The sequence below is a fragment of the Diabrotica virgifera genome, chromosome 8 (genome assembly GCF_917563875.1).
Source record: "Diabrotica virgifera virgifera chromosome 8, PGI_DIABVI_V3a".
In the NCBI taxonomy this organism is placed as follows: Eukaryota; Metazoa; Arthropoda; class Insecta; order Coleoptera; family Chrysomelidae; genus Diabrotica; species Diabrotica virgifera.
The window spans coordinates 67,511,608-67,536,450 of NC_065450.1; the positions used below are offsets into that span (position 1 = coordinate 67,511,608).

Here is a 24,843-nt window from a genome sequence, read left to right on the forward strand (position 1 = left end):
ACCCTGTATATTAACTAACCTTTGTTAGAATACACTCTTGTTTCTCTACAGGTGTAAGTTTAGACATGTCAATTTGACCATTATGTACTAGATTCACTTTATCTATCAACCATCCAAACATGCCGATAACTTGGGGCCATGAATGCATTGTGTTTACTGAAACAGTTGAATTATTTAATATTTTAAAATGTTAAATTTTATTGGGAAATTTTCAATAAACAACCAACAAATTACTTAGGCCAGGGTAATAAGACAAAAATGTACCCTGTTCGTGACACTTCAGCAGCCAGGGTACTGAAGCGTTTTTTTCGACAGGTAATACCTATAGGAACAAATTATAACTATTTCCTGCGTAGGATCTGGCGGCCATTTTTATTTATAAACAATTAACTGTCAAAAAATGGCATTTTCCCGTTTTTTTCAAATCAACGGAAAACAGTGAAACTTATGATTTTTTTAGTACAAATATCTTCGAGATTATGGAAAAAGCTTTAAAATGACGTATTAAAAAGTTTGATATACTCATTTATTGTCAATATAATTGCGAAAAAAGGTCGGAATTGCAAAAAAAATATTTTCTCAATAACTGTTGTAAAAATTAGTGTACAGCTTTGAAATTTTTGTCAAATGAGGGTTCTTTGGTGCTTAATATGTGATAAAAATTTCAAAGCGATTCATTCAATTGTTTAAATTTTATTCAAAATGTTTATGACGCAAAAATTATATGCAACTCTTAATGCAGAACGTCAAATTTCCAGTAAAAGTTCACTGACTTGTCACTACTGGCGCTCGAGAATTTTTAATTATTCCCTCTATCTACGAGCTCAGAGTGGATATAAAAACGTTTTAAAAAATCAAACTCACCTGTTTTCAATACAGAGTTTGTCATGGATCCAGGATAGTGCATGGCCTTTAACTTTTTTGCAATCACTTCTTTATAATTTTCCATAGACATATTTACAGGAGAAGGAAACAACTCACCGAACAATACTGATACCAGATATATGAACCCCTTTATCGACGGAGGCCTAATATTTTCAGGTTTCAGAATAGTGGGATCAATATTTGTGGAAGTCGATATATAATATTTTACCTAAAGAAATTATAAGTGTTATTACAATACAATTTTAGTATTTATAATGTCAGTTCAAACATTTTATTCCGACGCAATTTATTAGAGCAGTTCAATATCACATTTACCGGTAATCAAGTTAAATTATAAATAACATGCGACAATGTTTCAAACGTATTTGAACAATTCCCGTACTTCGTAGGAGAGAGATGGAATAAACAGAGAATAAAAGGTAAAGCTCATCAAATATTCCTGTCGCCAGGGGGTTACAACGGCCTCCTTTATTCAGATTGACTTACCCAAGTCGATTTTATGTATTTTGACCCGTAGAACACAAATTTTTTGGGTAACAGTTGATCCGGATGTCGATCAGATTGTTATAGACAAAGAACTTAAGGAATTACATAACAGCGATTTTTCGCAAAACACATTTTCTTGTATTTTTTTTGGGTAATTTTAAGCAAGAAATCTTCTTACAAGTTTTTTCGTAGGATGCATAGTTTTCGAGATTAACGCGGTTGAACTTTCAAAAAATCGAAAAATTGCAATTTTTGAACCCGAATAACTTTTGATTAAAAAATAAAATAGCAATTCTGCTTACCGCATTTGAAAGTTCAAGTCAAATTATACTGGTTTTGATTATTTGCATTGCTAAAAATTAATTTTTTTTATTGTCAAACAAAGCTATAAACAAATAGTGTTTCCCGTGCCCAATGCATGCGTTTTAATACATGTTACGTAGAAATTTCCTGTTTGTAGGCTCGCCTACTCATTTGATTTTAAATGAGAAATGAATTGAAAACATCACTCAAGCACTATGTGTTTATAGCTTTGTTTAACAATAAAAAAATTAATTTTTAGCAATGCAAATAATCAAAACCGATAGAATTTGACTTGAACTTTCAAATGCGGTAAGCAGAATTGCTATTTTATTTTTTAATCAAAAGTTATTCGGGTTTAAAAATTGCAATTTTTCGATTTTTTGAAAGTTCAACAGCGTTTATCTCTAAATCTATGCATCCTACGAAAAAACTTGTAAAAACATTTTTTGCTTAGAATGACCCAAAGAATACAAAAAAATGTTTTGTTTTGCGAAAAATCGCTGTTATGTAATTCCTCAAGTACTTTGTTTATAACAATGTTATCGACATCCGGATCAACCGTTACCCAAAAAATTCGTGTTCTACGGGTCAAAATACATAAAAAAACTTGGGAAGTCCATCTGAATAAAGAAGACCATTGTACCCCCCTGACGACATGACTAAAATAAATATTGGAATTGATTTGTTATTCAAAATTACCAATAGCCATTTCAGAAAATATTTCATAATCTGTGGAAATATCATTTGAATATCCAAAGACAAAGATTCGTAAAAGCAGCTCTCTTATCTCCAGTGTTTTTGTTTACTTTATCATTAGTGTTTTTTGTTTTCATTAGTTACTTATTATAATTAATGATGTGAACTTTTGTTTAGACAACGTTTACACAGTAAATTTAAAACTAAAAATTGGATGCAAATAAATTAAATGAGTACAATGTTTTCAACCGAAATGAGCCCAGACAAAATATAAACTCACAACTCTTACCCATAATGCAACCTACAAACTCTGTACAGATGTCACAGATTTATCAAAATCGAATGAGTCAATAAAATTCGAAATATGCATCTACCACTATTGCAACAAGGTCAACTACTAGGCTATTACCAACCACAAAACCATACACCAGTGCCCTCATTGTATACAAACCAAAATCCTAGTTCAAGTCAACTCATGCAACATGACTACCATGAATCCAACGATTCTGAAGACTGGAGTTCCTGTGAAGAAACTGATGATAACCAAGCTAGCAAAACTCACTCATGAGGCCTATTCGCGCTGTATGCCCTGAACGTATCCTGAACTTACCCAGAGGGAGATCGCCTGCGCATTAGGTTGTCGGAGGGTTGTCAATATTCGACCTTATTGAATGTCCAATTTTGTAATGCGCAGGCGTTCTTCCTCTGGGTACGTTCGGGGTATACAGCGCGAATAGGCCTATGGCAAACTGTAGGTAACAAATGAAAAAGATTACGACGCCAAACTTCTAAGGAAAATCCAGAACAAATCAAAATATCCAACAGATTTCAAACTCTCCATACTGATGATAGCGGAAATAATCCTGATAATAATAATTTAAGTATCAAAAATAATAATGAACTTATTCATAAACCACCGCCTATATACAGTGAAGACGTTTGAGTTGGAATAAATTCATTTTCTCAAGAATAGACGACTCTGGAGATAAATCCCGAAACAGGTCGATTTTTATTTTTAAATTATATCTTTTGGCATATATATCATACTAGTAACGTCATCCATTTGGGCGTAATGACGTAATCGATGATGTTTTTAAGTGAGAATAGGGATCGTGTGACAGCTCATGCCAAAGGTTATTCAATGCTCTATTCACCAATATAAACATTCATATAATTATTTATACAAGGTGCTCAAAAAACAATTTTTTTTTAATTAAATTAATTGAGACAAAAAGAAGAATGTATATAATTTATTTAATTCGAAATACATTGTACTGTTGTCCGAAAACAGAAAAAAATGTTTATTTAATAAATAAATATTGTTTTTCGCTTAAATTCAACGTTAAAGCTGCCACCCACCTGCCCCTTAACAGTTTGGGCATTTAATTTAAGCGAAAAGGAATGTTTTTCAAAATAACATTTTTTATGTTTACTGAGAGCAGTAAAACGTATTTTGCATTAAATAAATTACATAAATTATTCTTTTTGTCTCAATTTAAATAATAAAAAAAAGAAATTGGGCTCCCTGTATAAATAATTATATTAATGTTTATATTATTGAATGGAGAATTGAATGACCTTTCTAATGAGCAGACAAACGACCCCTATTCTCATTTAAAAAATCATCGATTACGTCATCACGCCCAGACGGATGACGTCACTAGTATGATATATATGCCAAAAAATTATAATTTAAAAATAAAAATCAACCTGTTTCGGTCGGATTTTTCTCTAGAGTCGTCCATTCTCGAGAAAATTAATTTATTCCAACTCAAACGTCCTCACTGTATATGGCTCAGCGCCTCCTTTACGGAATTGTAGCACAAAAACAAAAATAACCATCATACAGTGTACACGTTGTCAAGACTATGGACACAGCAAAACATATTGCAGAAAACCACTATTTCCTCCAGACAGGTAAGGTTCTTTCATAACAATGTTTTTAAATGTTTGTTGTTAGTGTGTAAACAAAGATCTCTAAATAAAGTCCAACAATAGGGAATTTGCATAAAATTTTAAATTCGAAAAAATGTTATAAATCACAACAGAACATAATTTAAAACATGTATCAAAGATAAAAAAGTTTTTTTGTTTTTCGTTTGGCCCCTAAGACGATTAAAAATTCAAATTATACCAGCCAGCCCAAAACGCGTCGTCGGGCTATATGTTTACTAGTGTAACTAGTAGGGCAAGTGTTTGAACTATTCATAGAAAATTTGTATTTTTACAAAATGGTTTTATTTTCCATAGTAAACCTTCTTTCCTTTCCTTCAATAACTATATCAAACTTCAATCTGAATAAACTGGTATATATTATTACAATGACATACGATAAACGTCATTAGAATATAAATATTTTTCCTTTATTCCGCGACGACAAGCTGGCCAAATACCCAAGTAGGTGGAGGCCAATAAACTAAAGAAGAAGCGGAAGAATATACCTAAATATAACCATAAACGGAACCATATAGTTAAACTATGTGACATCACGGGTCGTTTGAACTATTTTAAAATACAGAAGACTTTAAATTTGTACTTCTAAGTTATTATGAGTTTTTGAAGCGAGAAATTTTGAAAATCTCATTTTTATACAAAACTGAGCATTATTATGTCATAAAAAAATGTGCAAGTTCCCTATTGCGGAAGATCCCATGACACAAAAAGCTGCTGAAAATCTAAAAACACTCCTGCAAGATGCGCATTATGCAATGGTGAACACCCGGCCAATTATAAAGAATGTACTGTCTATCACGGTTTAATTAAAGTAAGATACAAAAATAATGGAAATCGAATAGCTAATCAAAATCCAGCTGCTCCAATACCTCGCAAGTTCAGGTTCCAGACCAACAACAAAATTTACACCATAATGCTCTTTCTTATGCGCAAGCCCTAAACAACCAAAGACAAATGGTAGAGAATTTAAGAACATGTTTGCTCAATTACTAAATCAGAATAGCATGATTCTAACCATGCTTACAACAGTAATAAATAAATTGGCTAAATAATGGCTTCTTTACTAAGAATTGCTGTATAGAACGCCAACGGATTAAAAAATCACGTTCTTGAAATTGAGTCTTTCTTAAATATCAATAAAATCGATATTCTTTTAATCTCAGAAAGCCATGCATCCGAAGAAACTGTAATAAAACTACCCTACTACAAAATATACTATGCAAACCATCCGGACGGAAGAGCACATGCAGGAGCAGCAATTATCATCAAGTCATCCATTAAATATTTCATCCTACAGTCTTATATTTCTAATAAAATCCAAGGAACTATCTTAAAACTGAAAACTTTTGACTGGCCATTGACTATTGCAGCAGTATACAGTACACCACGTCATGCTGTATCATCGGAAGAACATACGGATTTCCTCCACTCTCTTGGCTTAAGATTTATAGTGGCAGGAGATTGGAATGCTAAGCATATTGTGTTTGGATCAAGATTAACGACTCCTAAAGACCGATCACTAAGCTTGTACAGCATAATATGTAAACTTAATAATATTAAAAATTACCTTTTGATACTGTGCATGGACCCAATCCTTATTAGTACTTAATTTTTGAATTGTCTTTCTCTCCTTTAACGTTGAAACAGATTTCTAAAATGTGAAAATTTCATATAAAAATTAAATATGGATAAATATAAAATTTAAACTATAAATTTTAACTATGATTATGCATAATAATAGTTATTTATGTACCAAGTCAGTAAAGTGAATCTTTATCGAACGAGTCTGATATTACGAAAAGAGCGAGGCGAGTAACAGACGAGTTCGATAAGGAGTCTTTACTGACGTGGTGCATACAAAATTTTATCGCCAACATATTTTCTTTTAATTTAATGTCGTCCGAACCACTGGGGTTATAAACGATAACAATACAGTAGATACATATGTACTAACAAAAAGTATACCTGAAAAATCTGTGATACAATTAAATGTCTTTTATTCCTATTTCCGTTAAAAACCGTATGGTATTGTTGGTATTTGTAAACTTTCTATTGTCTCTAAGAAGCTCAGATATGTCCCTGGGAAGGTTGAGTTTACTTCTCGTTTGCTGGTATATTTGACAATCGGTTAAGATATGTTCTATTGATATAAAATAATATGTGCCAACATAATTTAATATTGGTTTTAACACTTACTTGCAATTTACAATTTAAGAACTTTTTAAATTTTAGACATCATAATAATTTCATGGCAGTGATGACAGATAACTTGCAAGATGGCCGCTTTCGATTTTTAATCGATAGTTATCAATAATGAATAATTACCAAATCGGTAAAGTTTTAGTTTATTTTATATGAATATAATTACAAAATACTACAGAATTTCACTTTTTGACATAAATTTAATTGATAATATCGCAAATTGCGTACAATATTTTTAATAATTAAAGTAAATAAATTTTAAGTCCACTCAAATACTCGCCATTCGATTACTGTCATCGACCACTTACATTCAATCTCGGTTAATTTGATTAATCGCGGCAGGTAAAGTAAAATTCTTCTTTCAGTACAATAAAGTGTTACTTTACTGCTGCAAATGAGTACAATAATGAATGACTTTAGTGACGGTTGGAGATAAAATATTGTACATTCAAGGCTGAGGTCCTTGCAGATTTTCCCATACAAAACACCATGACTTCAATCAATTACAGTCAGGGCTAAAATTATTGTTTTTGTGTGAACATTTGAACAATTTTTATTTTACACAAAATTCTGGTGATAATCTAAATTAGCGTCTTCTAAAATGTGCAAGGCAAAAGATAAATCAAGTGGTCCAGCAACATACGGATATGAGACATGGATACTCAACCAAACAACAAAACAAACAGTAAGAAGATGGGAAAGGAAAATACTCAGAAGAATATTAGGAGGGAAGAGAACAGAGGAAGGGTATTTGAGAAGGACAAATGGGGAAGTTTATAATATTTACAAAGAACCACAAATAGATAGCGTAATAAAATCAAGAAGGTTGCAGTGGCTGGGCCATATAGAAAGAATGAACGATGACAGAGTGGTCAAGAAAATAGCAAGGAGAGTACCACATTATAAAAGAAAGAGAGGAAGACCACGAAAGCGATGGAGAGAGGCGGTAGTAGAAGACCTAAAGGAAAAGGAAAAGGGAATAACAGACTGGAAGAAGTTGACAAATAACAGAAAGCAATAAAAGAGAACAACAAAGCTCTGGGCCTAAAAGGCCTGTAAAAAAGCTACATATATAAATATAAAATTTAAACTATAAAGGGCCTAGCCGGGTAAGATGGTGAAAAGTGCCCCCAAGCCGATTCGAATTCCATATAGGCCACTTTTTAGCACATATAGAGGATATCACTTTCTGAAATTTTTAACCCCCTAGGTGGTCACGTGACCCCCCTAGAGCCTAATTAAGCTTTTTATGTTTTTATTTTTTATCTCAGCCGCATCGAGAGCTAGCCAAAAACTTTATTTAAAAAATTTGTAAGTTTAAAAAAGATCTATATGAAAAAATTTTTTTTTTAATTTTTGGCGGGAAATTCGAATTTTTAGAACAATTTTAAACTTTTAAATAAGTCTGAAAAAAAAACTAAGACACTCGTTTTTACGAAAATCAATTATAATGTGTATTTTTGCACAATCTTTCACCCTGAAATTTTTCAGATTTTTAAAATTGGTGAAACGTACCTTTAGAAATGAAAAACCGCATTTTTTCGCTTTTTTCGGGTATTTTTTGAAGAAAATCCAGTATTAAAAATCAGAAAAAAAATTTTGCGCATTTAGCATAATTTTTAGATTGTTCAATACCTTCTATGTAAATAATATATTCTTCATTCTTAACGATAAAATCATTAGTTTAAGAGATTTTTGAAGTTAAAACCGAAGGGATATAATGCATTACTCAAAAAAACTCTGCGTTTCATTTTAACTTCAGATATCTCGAAAACTAACGATTTTATCGTTACGAATTAAGAATATATTATTTTCATACAAAGTATTGGAGAATCGAAAAATTGCACTAAAATAGCAATTCCGCCAGTGACGTAGAATTTAGGAAGGGTCAACCAATCATTCTCCCCTGTCGTACGCCTCTGGTAGTAGCCTGAAACATTTGTTTAACATAATTTAGTAGGGTGTATAGTACCTACACTTGCTGCCAAGTATGACAAGGATATGTCGAACAGTTTTTTACTTTTAGCGGGAAATTCGAATTTTTAGAACGATTTGAAAATTTTAAATGAGTCTATAAAAAACTAAGAAACTCGTTCTCACGAAAATAAATTATAATGTGTATTTTTGCACAATATTTTACCTTGAATTTTTTCAGGTTTTTAAAATTGGTGAAAAGTAGCTTTAAAAATAAAAAAACTCATTTTTTCGCGTTTTTTTTTTTCAGAAAACCTAACAAAATCAGAAAAAAAATGTTTTGCGAATTTAACACGAAGTGCTGCTGCTCTGAATTAGGTAAAGATACTAGATGGTTGTTTGTAGATGCTGTAAAAAATCAAATACTAATTTTTTCAATTTTTTTTTTCGTATAAAATGCACTGAAAATTCTGAAAACACTTTCTCACGTGTTTAACATAAAGGACTCTTGACCATAATATTTTAAGAGTCAATCAAATAGTCAAATAGATACCATAAAATATCAAAAATCGATTTTTCAAATATTTCTTATAATGCTATGTTTACAAAAAAGCCCCCATGAAACTCTAGAGTTCAGCCTTTACATTATTTCGGCGTATTCAGCTTAGTTTCACAGCGTGATATAATCCATCAAAACAAAATATATAGCAACATCTCAGGAGAGCGAAGTTTTCTGAAGAAGTTATATTTCTATTATATGATTTCAACGAAATATATATATATATATATATATATATATATATATAAAAAACTTGTTCGTAAGGGGATTTTTCCACATTCTCTATTTCATCTGTTTGATTTCGTACGAGTGGTCGTCAAACCATTAACCTTGGATCTTTTGATCACTGAGTGTGTTTCAAGGATCTACATCTCATGTTTTTAATATATATATATATATATATATATATATATATATATATATATATATATATATTCTAAACAGTTTATTTGTATTTTGTTTAAACATTAGACCAATTTTAATACTTACTACTTTCAAAAAAAAATTTTTAAAATATGTAATACCAAAGATTAAAAGTGGTCACCCATCCAAAACATAACTGCACTCGACACTGCTTGATTCCGGTTGTGGATCGACAACCGCTCAAGTCAGTAGGCTATGATGCGCGTATGTATCTAGGTAGCAGTGGAATAAAATTGACACCAAAATGACATTTAGTCAGATTATATAAAAATAATTCTCAACATTTTTACTGTGCAACATTTACTGAAATAAGTTCAATTCGTGTTTTTATTTAAATTAATTTCAGTAATAGATCTGGACACTTGAAATATTGAAAACAAAAAGTGGTTAAAAAGCAAATTGGAGTCTGTGGAGCCAAGCCGTTTAGCAGTCGTTTACGTGTTTTATCCATTCACAAAAAATACTGGTAAAATAATTTTTCTTTATAATAATTTTACGAAAGAATGACTTGTCTTTATTGCAGTCCTGTATGAAAATGTGTGTTTGTTTACATTGTAAGTGAAAAAAAATGTTGATTAGTTTATAAGGTGGCATATAATTTATGGTCTCATATAATATTTTTCATTGAATCTCAATTTGCGCTAATTTTTTAGTCTAATACTAACTTTAATCTATTTATTTCAGGTTAGTAATGTCTGATAGCACTAGTAAAGGCAAATCATACAAAAAGTGCATCAAATGCGGTGCCGATGAAAGAAAAGCTACGTCGTATAAAAAATTCATTGTGTCTGATTCTTTAGCCAATCAAATAAACCAAGTTTTGAATCTAAATAGTGCACTCGGTGATTACATCTGCAAATCTTGTTATACAACGTTTCAATTTTTAAACCCAAAACCAAAGGAACAACAGGATTCATCGCAACAAGAACAATGTTCACAAAGTACACAAACTGATAGTCAAGGTTCAGGACCGATTACTTTGTCACAATCTTCTAGCAATGTCTCAGAGTTCGTACTTGAAGAGTATCCTAAAGAAGAAGAAGAGTGTATAGAATTGCCATTTCCTCGTCCTATTTCGACACATAAATATTGCTTCTTATGTGGAAAATCAACTATTATTGTCAATGTACCCTTTAATGCTCGCAAACAAGTCTTTACATCCAAGAAAATATTTATTCCTGATGGCAACCGGTGTTGTTCTACCCATTTAATAAAAAAACGCTTTTTTGAAGATGAAATAAATAATATTCAAGTATATACACATTATAGTTCAATTAAAAAATCAGACGTCATAAAGCTTCTTGAAAACTTGAGAGTTGATATAGACAAAGAACTAACAGACAAAATTGGCGAGTGCTCTCTATCCGAAGAGCGTTTACTTATTTTTACTGGCTTAACTTGGGAAAATATTATTATGCTACGTGATATGATGACGTCACTGAGAAATACGGAATCGAGAAATATAATTCAAGCATTGGTCGTATTTCTTTTTAAATTACGATCAGGAAACTCAAACAACACAATTGCAGCTGTACTTGGACTTGAGCGCCCTCAACAAGTATCGGATTTTTCTGCATCGATTTTAAGTTCTTTTGAGAAAGATGTTTTGCCATCTCGTTTTGGAATTCAAGCTGCTAATCGACAACATTTAATCGACCAAACCGCGCCGGTTGCCAAAATATTGTATGATATTCGGGGCGATCAGCTAGGTCTCGTATGTGATGGCACATATTTCCGTCACGAGAAAAGCAGTAATAATGAATATCAAAGAAAATCATACTCTGGACAAAAAAAAGCTCCTCTGTGTAAACCTTTTACAATTTGCACTACCAATGGCTACATCATAGACATACTCGGCCCGTACTATGCAACTGACAACGATGCTAAAATTCTTGAGAGTATTCTCAATGACCCAAATGGATTGATAACGCTTTTGCAGGAAGGAGATAAATTTTTTTTGGATAGAGGGTTCCGCGACGTTATACAAAAACTGTCAAACCTTCAATTTCAAGCACTGATGCCTGCATTAAAGGGAAAAAGGAAGCAACTCACAAGTATAGAAGCCAATGAGTCACGTATGGTTACAATGGTTCGTTGGGTTGTCGAAGCTGTACATGGTGTAATAAGCCAAAAGTATAAACTTCTGCATAATCAGTTCGATAACAAGATGATTCCCAACGCAGCTCTATATTGTAAGATAGCGGGTTTTTTGATAAACACATTTGGAAAGAGATACGTTTCCGAAGTTTCAAGTAAAAACGAAATAATTGCACAAATCAACAAAATAAAAAGTTTAGAGAATACGTTGCTTCAAGAATGTGAAGAAAATAGATGGGGTAGGCGGAAAACTTTATTTCAACCACTCCAGTCCAATGATGTTTTAGATTTCCCCGAAATGACAGAACAAGATTTAATAACTTTCTTCACAGGTACATATCAACTGAAACAATCAATTTCATATTTGGCCGAGTTAATTACTGAAGATAATAAAGTGGATCTACAGTTCTTGAAAGAAACTGCAGACATAATTAAAATTCAAGTTCGTTCGAGACATATAAAGGCTAAAACATACAACTGTTACATTCACTATCAGCCTCATTCAATTGGTACCAGTGGAATCAAACGCCATTATTGCGATTGCGCAAATGGTGCCAGAACAATAGGATGTTGCTCACATGTAGCCGCTATCATCTACTACTTATCAAATGCAAGATATCTAGCTAAAATTGTAAATCCAGCAAAAATACTAACAAACATATTTGATTCCAATGTTATACCTGTTATAAATGAAGACAGTGATGAAGATTGAATGCAAAAACGATATTAAACTATTGCAACAGGGCCATTTCGCTCCCTACAAAAAATATAAGTAAGTACTTTTTTTAATGTTAGCAATGGAAAACTTTTTTCAACATAGGTTATTAAATTAAGTTAAAAATTTTAGATTACGAGGTCAAACAATTATTTCGACGTAACTCTCCAATGCTCAATCAATAGTGTCCAAATAGTGTTCCGTCATCATCTAGTATAACATAGAACAATGTCCAAGTGGCTTGGTCCCGGCTAGGATTTGTAACAGTTTCTAGCATCGGCGTCGACTGTATATTCAATTTATGTATTATAATATTATGTATATTGTTGCACTTATGTAAATAACTTCAATAAATATCTTTTTTAAAATACTGTTATAACTAATACGTACTATTAAGTGGGTTCTATAATATTATTATAGAATGTATTCATTATGTATATCGTTTATAAATATACAGGGTGTTTCATTAATAATTAGAAATATTTTAATAGTAGATTCTTGGGCTCAAAAGATTAAGATCCAATAACCAAATACCCAAATCACTTAAATAAAATGTGGCTAGTTACAAGGTGTTTTATTAATCAATTAAAAAATTATATTTGTACCCAGTACTTTAAGATTGTTTGACATATCCTTGTCATATTTGGCAGCAAGTGTAGGTACTATACACCCTACTAAATTATGTTAAACAAATGTTTCAGGCTACTACCAGAGGCGTACGACAGGGGAGAATGATTGGTTGATCCTTCCTAAATTCTACGTCACTGGCGGAATTGCTATTTTAGTGCAATTTTTCGATTCTCCAATACTTTGTATGAAAATAATATATTCTTAATTCGTAACGATAAAATCGTTAGTTTTCGAGATATCTGAAGTTAAAATGAAACGCAGAGTTTTTTTGAGTAATGCATTATATCCCTTCGGTTTTAACTTCAAAAATCTCTTAAACTAATGATTTTATCGTTAAGAATGAAGAATATATTATTTACATAGAAGGTATTGAACAATCTAAAAATTATGCTAAATGCGCAAAATTTTTTTTCTGATTTTTAATACTGGATTTTCTTCAAAAAATACCCGAAAAAAGCGAAAAAATGCGGTTTTTCATTTCTAAAGGTACGTTTCACCAATTTTAAAAATCTGAAAAATTTCAGGGTGAAAGATTGTGCAAAAATACACATTATAATTGATTTTCGTAAAAACGAGTGTCTTAGTTTTTTTTTCAGACTTATTTAAAAGTTTAAAATTGTTCTAAAAATTCGAATTTCCCGCCAAAAATTAAAAAAAAAATTTTTTCATATAGATCTTTTTTAAACTTACAAATTTTTTAAATAAAGTTTTTGGCTAGCTCTCGATGCGGCTGAGATAAAAAATAAAAACATAAAAAGCTTAATTAGGCTCTAGGGGGGTCACGTGACCACCTAGGGGGTTAAAAATTTCAGAAAGTGATATCCTCTATATGTGCTAAAAAGTGGCCTATATGGAATTCGAATCGGCTTGGGGGCACTTTTCACCATCTTACCCGGCTAGGCCCTTTTAAGTTAAGGACGAAGTAGTTGGTATACATTTTAGAATGGTATACATTTTTATTTTATAAATTTTAACTATGAATATTATGCATAGGGGTCTCCAACTTTTTGAAAATGTTTTGTCTTGATTTCAAGACAAGATCAAGACAAGAAGTAATTTTAGATTTCAAGACAAGACAAGAAGTTTTATGTCAATATCTTGACTAATAATGAAAACTCTAAAACGTATTTATTAGTGAAAAAGATAACATTATTTTAACATAACATAATATATTTTAATTTATTGAACACTTCATTTTATTTTATCTCTCGCAGATTGAAAATATTTCCAGTTTGTCTAAAAGTAAGTTTACCCCAATTGCCATAGGTCTGGATCCCGCGTATGAAAAAAAGTTGATTAATAGCAAGCTGAAAATTTGTTAATAGTTTAAGGGTGTCTAGTCGGACAAACTTTGATATATGGGAACACTGGAACAGGGAAAGAACAGGTTAAAAATTTGGAACGGTCAGATCACGAAAACGGCACATGTATTTTGTCCGACAGAACAGACTTAAACTCTTCGAACAGAGATTAAACTCTCATGCAAAAATCAGACTGCTATTTATCACCAAATGGGCGTTTTAATGAGTGGAACATGTAGAATATGTCAAATGACAGGAATTATGACAGGTGATAAATAGCAGTCTGATGTTTGCATGAGAGTTTAATCTCTGTTCGGAGAGGTTTAGTCTGTTCTGTCGGCAAAATAAATGTGCCGTTTTCGTGGTGTGACCGTTCCAAATTTTTAACCTGTTCCACAATTAAAACTGCCCCTGTTCCAGTGTTCCCATATATCAAAGTTTATGCGACTAGACACCCTTAAGCTATTAACAAATTTTCAGCTTGCTATTAATCAACTTTTTTTTCATACGCGGGATCCAGACCTACCACTAATGGGAGTGTGCAATATTTTCCCCCTTCGAGTATTGAAGAAAGTGTTTTAAAACTTCTCAGATACTGACAAAATTTACAAATCAGAAGCCATTCTTTATCTAATATTTTGCAATTATTTAGATTTTCGATGTCGCAAAATGTAGTTACAGCATTTTTTACACTTAAACCCCATCTCGAAAGTTGAATGCCATTTTGTAGGCACATCTAATTTTGACATAGTCATCTTACAATAATTTATGGCCTCGCAAGCACTGTTAAGTTTAAGTTGCATTTGCCCTGAGTGTTTGATCTTTTTTGAGAAGAGGTATTTAATTTTACTTACAGAAGAATTGAAATCTAGAGCAGTATCATTTCTATCATTTTATACTTCGATCTCATCCTCCAAATAATCAAAACCCTTTTCGATGTCTAACTGTTTCGATTTGTTTCAATAATTTTTATGAAATCCTGGACAGCTAAGTTTCGAATAGGTATGTGCGAACTATACAAAATGCTTGTTTTAAGCATGCAAGTACACATCAATTTTTCGTTAGTCAGGACACAAATGCAGTTCGGGGACTCCCCCCCCCCCCAGTGACAGTCGAGGCCGTGTCAGCACGCAACGCAATAAAAAGGTCGCCGGGAAACACCGGATCGGGTAATCCAGAAATTTCAAGATCTTGAAATTTCTTAAGTCAAGACAAGATATAAGATGACAAGAAAACCTCAAGACAAGATTTTTTAAAATTTCTTGAATTTTTCTCAAGACAAGACAAGAAGTTGTTGTCAAGACAAGAATTCTTGTCTTGTCGACCCCTAATTATGCATAATAAAATCCTGTACATTCAAGGCTGAGGTCCTTGCAGATTTTCCCATACAAACACCATGACTTCAATCAATTACAGTCAGGGCAAAACTTATTGTTTTTGTGTGAACATTTGAACAATTTTTACTTGACACAAAATTCTGGTGACAACCTAAATTAGCGTGTTCTAAGATGTGCAAGGCAAAAGATAGATCAAGTGGACTAGGGAGAAGCTAAAATTGCATTCCACAACCCGTCAATTTATTTAGGTAAACTTCCATCGGAGTTTGATTTGATTCCTTGTACTCAAATTATAAGTAAAACAGGGAAAATAACAGAGAGTTGATATTTCATTCTGTTTCAGAGGCAATCATCATCCTCTTACACACGTTTCACCTGATTAGGATCTTCAGAGAGGCCTGCAGATTGCTCTGAATCAAAAGGAAAAGCAACTGTCTTAGCAAGCAAAATTATTCGAAATAATTTGCTGGTAGTAGACACTGTAGCAACATCTATTTAAACAGAATGAGAAGTCTAAGATCTGAAAATCTAAGACCTCTAAAGTTATAGCCAAAATTCTGGCGACAACCTAAATTTTGAAGAATTTTCGTTCCAATGTTAGATGTTTTAGATTTTTGGGTCTTAGATTTGTTGTTGTGTTAAATAGATGTCACTACAGCGTCTACCAGCAAATTATTTCGAATAATTTTGTTAACTGTCTTTTTTGTCAAATTTTGTCAAAATTGCATTTTCTATCGTAAAATATCAATGGAAAACATAATATTTTAATAGAAGGGACTCAAAAATGTCAATATATGGTATTATAAAAAGTTACTTTGATTCAAAACAAGTTTTTGATCAAATTTTATAGTGTAGAAAACGTTAAAATACCGTTTTTTACATTTTTCTCCATTCCCAAAATACATCATAATCGATTTAGCTGAAAATTTGCCCACAGATAGCCAAAACATAGGACTTTAAATGGTGAGAAGGATTTGAATTATATTACAATACCAAAAAAGTTACATGCAATATCATAGTCAAAAATATAGGCGTCTGCTGTAAGTACAATTAACTCGAAAATATCGACCTCACGACAAAAACTGTTAAAAAGAAATTGTAATAATTGTAAATACGATTTATTTGGAACAATTCCAGTTCCTAAAATTTTTGTCGAAAAGTTAAAAATGGCGGATATATTGAGTAAAACAGGTTCTCCTTTAAAATCAAGATGGCGGCTAACGTAACAGAGGAATTCATTCGTGATTTTAAATTTAGACTACTATTGATTCCCCTAAAGATTAGAAAAATAAAATTTTGGGCAGCTCGGCATGCAAGGTCAAAAGTATCCCGATTGGACTAATATACTTTTGAGTCTGATATTACTGCATGTAATTTTTTTGGTATTGTAATATAATTCAAATCCTTCTAACCACTTAAAGTCCTATATTTTTACTATCTGTGGGCAAATTTTCAGCCAAATCGATGATGATGTATTTTGGCAATGGAGCAAAATGTAAAAAACGGTATTTTAACATTTTCTACACTATAAAATTTGATCAAAAGCTTGTTTTGAATCAAAATAACTTGTTATAATGCCATATATGTAATGACATTTTTGAGTCCCTTCTATTATAATATTATGTTTTTCATTGATACTTTACGATAGAAAATGCAAATTTGTTTAAATAAACACCAAATCACTGTAAAATCGCATAAAATAACATTTTGAGAAAAAAGAAGAAGATTTATTGACCTTAAATATCTTATTTTTACGTCCCGCAGAAGCTATATACCAATTTTCAGACAAATCGGAAATCCAAAATTTTTTGCCTGAGTGATTTGACATGGAATGTACCTTATTTTTTTATTACCTATTTATTTTTAGAAAATCTACATTTTATATCGACAAAATGGGTTTTGGAACTTGAGGGAAAATTTGGTCGTGATGAAAGAATCATATCACACCTCCGCTCAAAACTGTCATAACTCAAAAAAATTTAAAATCCGATTTATTGCACCAACAGTTTAATAAAACTATAAACTCCTATCTCACAAAGTGTCACGTCTATGGGTCAAGTATTTATCGTTAGATGACACTAATTTCATTATACGATTATCCAAAATCAATGGTGCACTGAACATAAACAGTGTCACATATCGACTTGTGCAAGACATTTGTCCATATCAGATTTGTATAAAGCGTCGTTTGTCAAGACAGTACATGTGATTACTTTATTCAAAACAATCTGCGTATGTGCTCAAGAACAGTGACACATTTATCACTTATTTATCTTTCTTTTTGCAGTATTTTGTGTTTAAAGTTATTACTTGTATTTAAAGTTCTTCTTCTTCTATGGCACTACAGCCCAAATTGAGCCTTGGCCTCCTTTATTTTTTGCCTCCACCCTTGTTGGTCTGTGGCTGTTCTTCTCCATACACAGACTCCTAAAAGGGCTTGTGTGTCGCTGTTTACTGTGTCTTCCCAGCGCTTTCTTGGCTTTCCAACCGGTCTCTTTCCCTGCATTCTAGCATTCAGTGCTCTTTTTGGTAGCCTATCGTCTCCCATTCTTATCACACGTCCGGCCCATTGCAATCTTTGTATTCTAATGAAGTCTTACAGGGGTGCTTCCTTATAAAGTTGATAAAGTTCGTTGTTGTATCGACTTCTGAAGATTCCGTTTTCCCTCACAGGTCCTAGTATTCTCCTCAGTAGTCTCCTTTCGAATGTGTCAAGTTTGTTTTTGGATGTTTCTTTCAGGACCCAGGCTTCACTGCCATAGCATGTTATTGGTCGAATTAAAGTTTTATGGATTCTCATCTTTGTATTTCGGTGGACAATTTTAGACCGAAATATATGTAGTCTGGGCTGATTATCGGAGAATAGGCCATTTTTGGGAAAAGTTATTTACCAGCAATTTTATTGCTGGAATCGAATTATAAGATCCTATATATTAATAATATAGGTATGCAAAGTCCTCAGATAGTGTGCTACTTTTTTTATAAACAAAATGGCGCACGAAAATCGTGTTTTTTTTCAATTATTGCTCTATAACTCCGAAGATTTTAACTTTACAACAAAAACACCAAAATAAAAATTCACCGTGATTAATTTCTGCATAGAGACGCGTTTCTCCCGATCTACTCCGAGAAATTTTCCGAGAAATTTTCTCCGAGAAATTTTCCTCGGAAAATGCGGGTTTTCCCAACAAAATCTTTAATTTTCAAATAAAGTTTTAGATAAGTAATTATCTACCAATAATTAAATAATTTGGTGACTTAAAAGCCTTTTTAGTTTAGATTATAGTTACAGAAGTTGATGAAAATTAAACGATTATTTTAGCAACAATTCAATTGTTAATTAATAATTTACGGTCGCAATAATAACCAAAATAATTATGATAAACTGATCAAGCTTTGAAATCTTATAAAGATGAGATGCCTATTTAATATTTTGTCGACAAAATATGAATTTTTTATTTTTTTGCATAATCTTTAAGTGTTAAAAAAAATAGTTATAAACAAATTAACGTTTCTCAGAAAGTTTTTTTTATATTATAATTTTAAAAAATAGCTAAAATGCGAATTTTAAATATCTTTAAAATAAATGCTTTAAAACTTTTTTGTAACCATTTATAAAAAAGTTATGAAACAGCAAAGTAAACATAAAATTACTACTGTGTTTATAATATTTTTTAATTCTTTCAAAGCGTAGAAGTGAGTTTAAAGTACAAGCTAATTATTTACAAAAAAAATATCGATTATCAGTTTAATAGTTATATTTTAATTAAAGATTATAAATATATTTTTTTGTAATTTACACGCGCGAAAGTAGAGTAACACAGTACTGTAGCTTAAATTTTCACTCGGAGCGACGACTGGCCGCGTGATGTACCCTTTTAATAAATAATGCATGCTGCGTGTCAGTCGCTTCGAGTGAACATTTTAGCTCCGACTCTGTATCAGGCCTACGTTTGCGCTAAAAATTACAAAAAAAAGTATTTTTAATCTTTGATTAAAATATAACCATTGCACTAATTTTCAACATTCTTTGTGAGTAATTAGGTTGTACCATAGACTAACTTTTAAGCTTTGAAACAATTAAAACAAATTATAAACAACGGAGATTTGGTATATTTACTTTGCTGTTTCATAACTTTTTTGCAAATGGTTGGAAAATTTTTTTAAAGCATTCATTTTCAAGACCTATGAAATACGCATTTTAAGTATTTTTTTAAATTAGAATCTAATAAACAATTTCTGAGAAATCTTAATTTGTTTATAACAATTTTTTTTAAACATTTAAAGATTATGCAAAAAAATGAAAAATTTATATTTTGTCGACAAAATATTAAATAGACATCACACCTTTATAATCTTTCTAAGTTTGATCAATGTCTCATGATTATTTTGGTTGTTATTGCGACTGTAAATTGTTAATTAACAATTGAATTGTTGCTAAAATATTCGTTTTATTTTCACCGGCTTCTGAATTTATAATCTATAACAAAAAAGCTTTTATTTCACCAAACTATATAATTATTGATAAATAATTACTGACCCAAAAAATTTATTTGAAAATTCGAGATTTTGTTGGAAAAACCCACGTTTTCCGAGGAAAATTTTCGTCGGAGCAAATCGGTAAAAACATGACTCTATGCAGAATTAAATTGGGGTGAATTTTTATTTGAGTGTTTTTAGTGTAAAGTTAAAATCTTCGGAGTTATAGGGCAATAATTGAAAAAAATACGATTTGTCGGCGCCATTTTGTTTATAAAAAAAGTAGCACACTATATGCGGACTTTGCATACCTATATTAATGATATATAGGATTTTATAATTCGATTCCAGCAATAAAATTGCTGGTAAATAACCTTTCTTTGTACTTTACTAATTAGACCAGCGTATTATAACTATTTTTTTTTTCAAAATTGAAAGATTATGCAAAAAAAGAAAAATTTATATTTTGTCAATAATATATTAAATAAGCATCTCATCTTTATAAGTTTGATCAATGTATCATGATTATTTTGGTTATTATTGCGATCGTAATTTGTTAATTAACAATTGAATTGTTGCTAAAATATTCGTTTAATTTTCACCGACTTCTGGAATTACAATCTATACCAAGAAAGCTTTGATGTTACTAAGTTATTTAATTATTGATTAATAATTACTTACCTAAAACTTTATTTGAAAATTAGAGTTTTTGTTAGGAAAACCCGCATTTTCCGAGGAAAATTTTCGTCGGAGCAAATCGTGAAAAATATATCTCTATGCAGAATTTAATTGCGGTGAATTTTATTAAGGTGTTTTGGTTGTAAAGTTATAATCTTCGGAGTTATAGAGCTATAATTGAAAAAAATACGATTTGTCGGCGCCATTTTGTTTATAAAAAAAGTAGCACACTATCTGTGGACTTTGCATACCTATATTATTAATATATAGGATCTTATAATTCGATTCCAGCAATAAAATTGCTGGTAAATAACTTTTCCATGAATTTTGCTAATTAGCCCAGAGTAATGGGAGAAGGTAAAATAAGCTGTGTTTGCCTGTGTTATTCTCTTCCGTATTTCTCCATCTTCTGATCCGTCGGCATATATTTCTACTCCCAGGCATGTAAACTTTCCAACCGTTTCAATGTCATCTTCATGTATAATGTTTTGTGGGACTATATTTCTTCTCGTCTGAGTCATTATTTTTGTTTTTTCTGTGTTAATTTCCAGACCTAGCATTTTTGTTTGTGTTTTTAACTCTGGGTATGTTTCCTGTGTATGTAACTCTGGGTATGTGCTCCTGTTAATGTTCTACTCATAATATTAATATCATCGGCATAAACGGCCAGTTGAACCGTTCGGTTGGTCAGTAGGTTTCCTTGTCCAGTTTGCATTTGCCTAACCAATCCAAAAACAAACTCGACACATTCGAAAGGAAAGTATTTAAAGTTACATCGTTAAAAAGTATAAGTCTGTTAACAAGATAATAATAATGATATATATTAAGTACTGCAAGTATTACTTTTGATAAATAATAGGTTTGTTCTAGCATCAGTTTCAAACGGTTTGAAACCATCAGCGAATAGCGGACCAGTGTGAGTAGAGGGGATAGCACTGGTGACTGTATTATGTTTTCTCACTGACCAACTGTTTGCAGACGGTTTCTGACCAATGACTGTTTGCCGTGTAGGAACAATGTATATGTTTTTTAAAAGCTACATATCTGAGAAAGGTATGCTGAACTCTATCAAGTTTATTTTTATGGACTAGATAATATGGAGACCACACAGAGGAACAATAATCAAGATGATATCTAACAAGTGAGCAATATAAAATTTTCATTGAATTGATATCTGTGAAATCACGAGATGTTCTTTTAATGAAACCAAGAATTTTCATAGACTTTTGGGCAACGGTACTAATATGGTGTTTAAAGCTGAGTAAAGAGTCTAATATTATGCCTAGGTCTCTGATTTGTGTGCATGATTGCAATGCTTGATCATTAATAGTATAGTCATGTGTTAGCAAATGGTGATTCCTACAGCAACTCATAATATAACACTTACCAACATTTAATTCCATGCCATTAAGAGAGCACCACTGGGATAATTTTTATTAATATCTGATTGTAGTCCAAGAGTATCATCATGAGATCTTATTATTGTAAAGCACTTAAGGTCATCAGCGAAAAGGAGAGATTTTGTATGGGAAAACAAGTGGTGATAATAATCAATAGATTAAATACTAGTTGTCCCAGGTGTGAACCTTGGGATACACCTGAAGTCACAGGAAAAATGTTGGAATAACAGTGATTTACTCTAACCATTTGAGTTCTGTTTTTTTAAATATGTAGGTTTGTATCAGCCAAGATAATATGGTGGAAAATTTTGTACTTACTGATGATTTACAGGTACTGTTACTTCTTATAGAACTTGGTGTAGCTGTTTGAAAATTTTGTCTAGGAGTTTGTTTTACAGCATGAGATTTTCTATCACTTGACTGTGGTCTTGCTGATATTGGTGTGGTTCTTTGGAAACTTTTCTGTCTAGTTAGGGGCGTTTTCATATTTGTATAAGATTTTCTATCCAGTGATGTTGCTCTTGTAGGTCTGTTTGAGGATAAACCATCTTGGCCCGATGCTCTAAAATACGAATAAATAAATCTATCAATGTATCAAGGTTTCAGAAAGAATTAAATACACCAGTAAATTACTCTGGCTTAACCCCTTCCATATGGTGATGAACTCATGTGCATCATGCTTGACTGTCCACGATGTACAGTGATGCACACAGGTGGATCACGAGCTTGTGTTCATCATATAAGGTGGTGCAGCCGTCTGCATTATATTTAAGAAATTTTTGTACGATCTGAATGTTCTTATTCAAATCTAAAGGCGGGGAAACCCACCTTTAAATAATTGTAGTGTGGTACTGTATTTTAACTGATACAGTCAGCTCGTGAAATGCACAAATCCAATCGGTAAGCGTGCGAATCCCTATTTAGGTGCGACTTGCCATATGATGGTCCAGCTCTAAGGGGTTAATATCCTCTTCTTTACTGAAATTCTTGTCTACAGTAAAGACAGATGTAGGCATGTTAGGTTGCCCACGCAACCTTTTGTTCTGAAATGAATGAAACTGCTGACTAATGGACTGTATTATATATTTTTATTACTCAGACATGTGAACTCTTTGAAGACAACAAAAGGACTGGTGAAAAAAATGAATTTGCCGCTAATAAGCCACATTTGCATGCAGGCAGGGCCAACTCAGGACATTTCATTAAATATTGCAGCGAACAAGGCAGACACGTTAGTAACAGTAGAGACAGATAGAAAATTGTTGATTAAATTATTAAACAATAAACATACCTGGATTTTGAACTATCTCTACGTCCTCTATTGCTAGCACTAGTAGATGGACCAAATAGGCGAAGGGGGATGCAGCTTTGACTGCTTGATCTTCTCATATTGAATGTAAGTTTTGGCTAAAATCGTAAGATTACATGTTATATTTGATAATAAATATATAATTATTTATAAACATCATATAATGAAACAACATCATCAGAATATGAACCCAATAAGTACCTAATAAAACTTCTTTTTGGTTTACAACAGCTCCTATGTTTTACTACTTAAAATGTTAAGGTTTTTTCCTGTTCACAAAAAGAATTAACAACTATGATAAACTATGTATTAAAAACAAATTATATACTGGCTAAAAACAACTATTACATGTTATTTTTTGTAAGTAATAATACTTTACCCTTTATTTTTTAACTAGTTGTTGTTAGCGTCCTTTATTAATGTCCAATTTTTTAAACATATTTCATATAAAAACTTATTTTTATTACTGCATCTAAGTAATTTTTACAAAAAGTTTAATAGAATAATTCAAAAATCAAAAAATATTTCCGTTATTTTGGTTAGTAGTTTTTCAAGTATTCAAGTTTCAAAGTTTGACGTTGACGTATATTCTATATGTCGTCTGTCGTCTGTCATAAATTATCTTCTCCATTATACATATCTATGTAGACCAGTTGGGTTATTCAGCCCGACTTTGGTAAACGTGACCACAGATCCGCTGTGTCTAGGTACAGGCTAACGTGTACGCAAATAAAAAAGTTAGGTACACACGAATAGAACTTCATTAAGCCAGTGACGTCGTTATTTAGCGTGCGCAGTGACTATATATTTTGGTACATGCTATTTTGATATGTTAGGGCCGGTTGTTCGAAAGCTAATCAACAATGATCATTATCAAATATTTAATTACTGTCACCATCTGTCAATGTCAACTTTGTTTGGGTTGCTGAAAACATAATATGAAATTACTTAATCAATTATGTTAATAATTGTTATGTTAATTGATTAACTAATCCCATAATTTTAATCAATTATGTTTTCAGCAACCCAATAAAAGTTGACATTGACAGTTTTGGTGACAGTAATTAAATATTTGATAGTGATCATTGTTGATTAGCGTTCGAACAACCGGCCCCTAGTGTTTGTTTGATAGAAAAATATTTGTTATTAGGGGAATGGAAGCAGAACTATTCAGATGTTTCAAACTTAACTTGTTACGATTTTCATAGAAAATTGGTTATAACTTTTAAATACCCTGTATATCATAATAAACCTTTATATTTTTGTGATAGGGAAGTTAAGAAGATTTCGAACATTAAATAAAATATAGGGTGTTCCATTTAAAAACATAAGTTTGGTCTGCTAATATGTTATGGAACGCTCTGTAACATTCTAACTAATTTTGTAATATGAAGCTCAAAGTTTGCTACAATTTTTGCTACTAACTTTTATTGCTATCTATTACTATAGAGCTTTATCACACTAATCAATCGCCCT

At 31.7% G+C, this 24,843-nt stretch overlaps 1 protein-coding gene across 2 annotated transcripts in view; it reads right to left on the reverse strand.

The window, feature by feature from the left end:
* Positions 1-23,935, reverse strand: part of LOC114335543 (kinetochore protein NDC80 homolog) — a 56,677-nt gene extending 32,742 nt beyond the window's left edge. The window contains exons 1-6 of one of the 2 annotated variants that reach the window (XM_028285792.2): positions 23,747-23,935; positions 23,350-23,465; positions 22,377-22,620; positions 5,891-5,974; positions 865-1,093; positions 20-156 (exon numbers count right to left, since the gene is read on the reverse strand). In XM_028285792.2, coding sequence (XP_028141593.1) covers positions 20-156; positions 865-1,093; positions 5,891-5,974; positions 22,377-22,620; positions 23,350-23,447 — 792 coding nt within the window. In that variant the 5' untranslated portion in view covers positions 23,448-23,465; positions 23,747-23,935. Of the gene's footprint in view, positions 1-19; positions 157-864; positions 1,094-5,890; positions 5,975-22,376; positions 22,621-23,349; positions 23,466-23,568; positions 23,702-23,746 lie in introns of those variants that run through there. The other variant, XM_028285793.2, reaches the window with a different exon arrangement.
* Between the last annotated feature and the right edge of the window lie 908 nt (positions 23,936-24,843).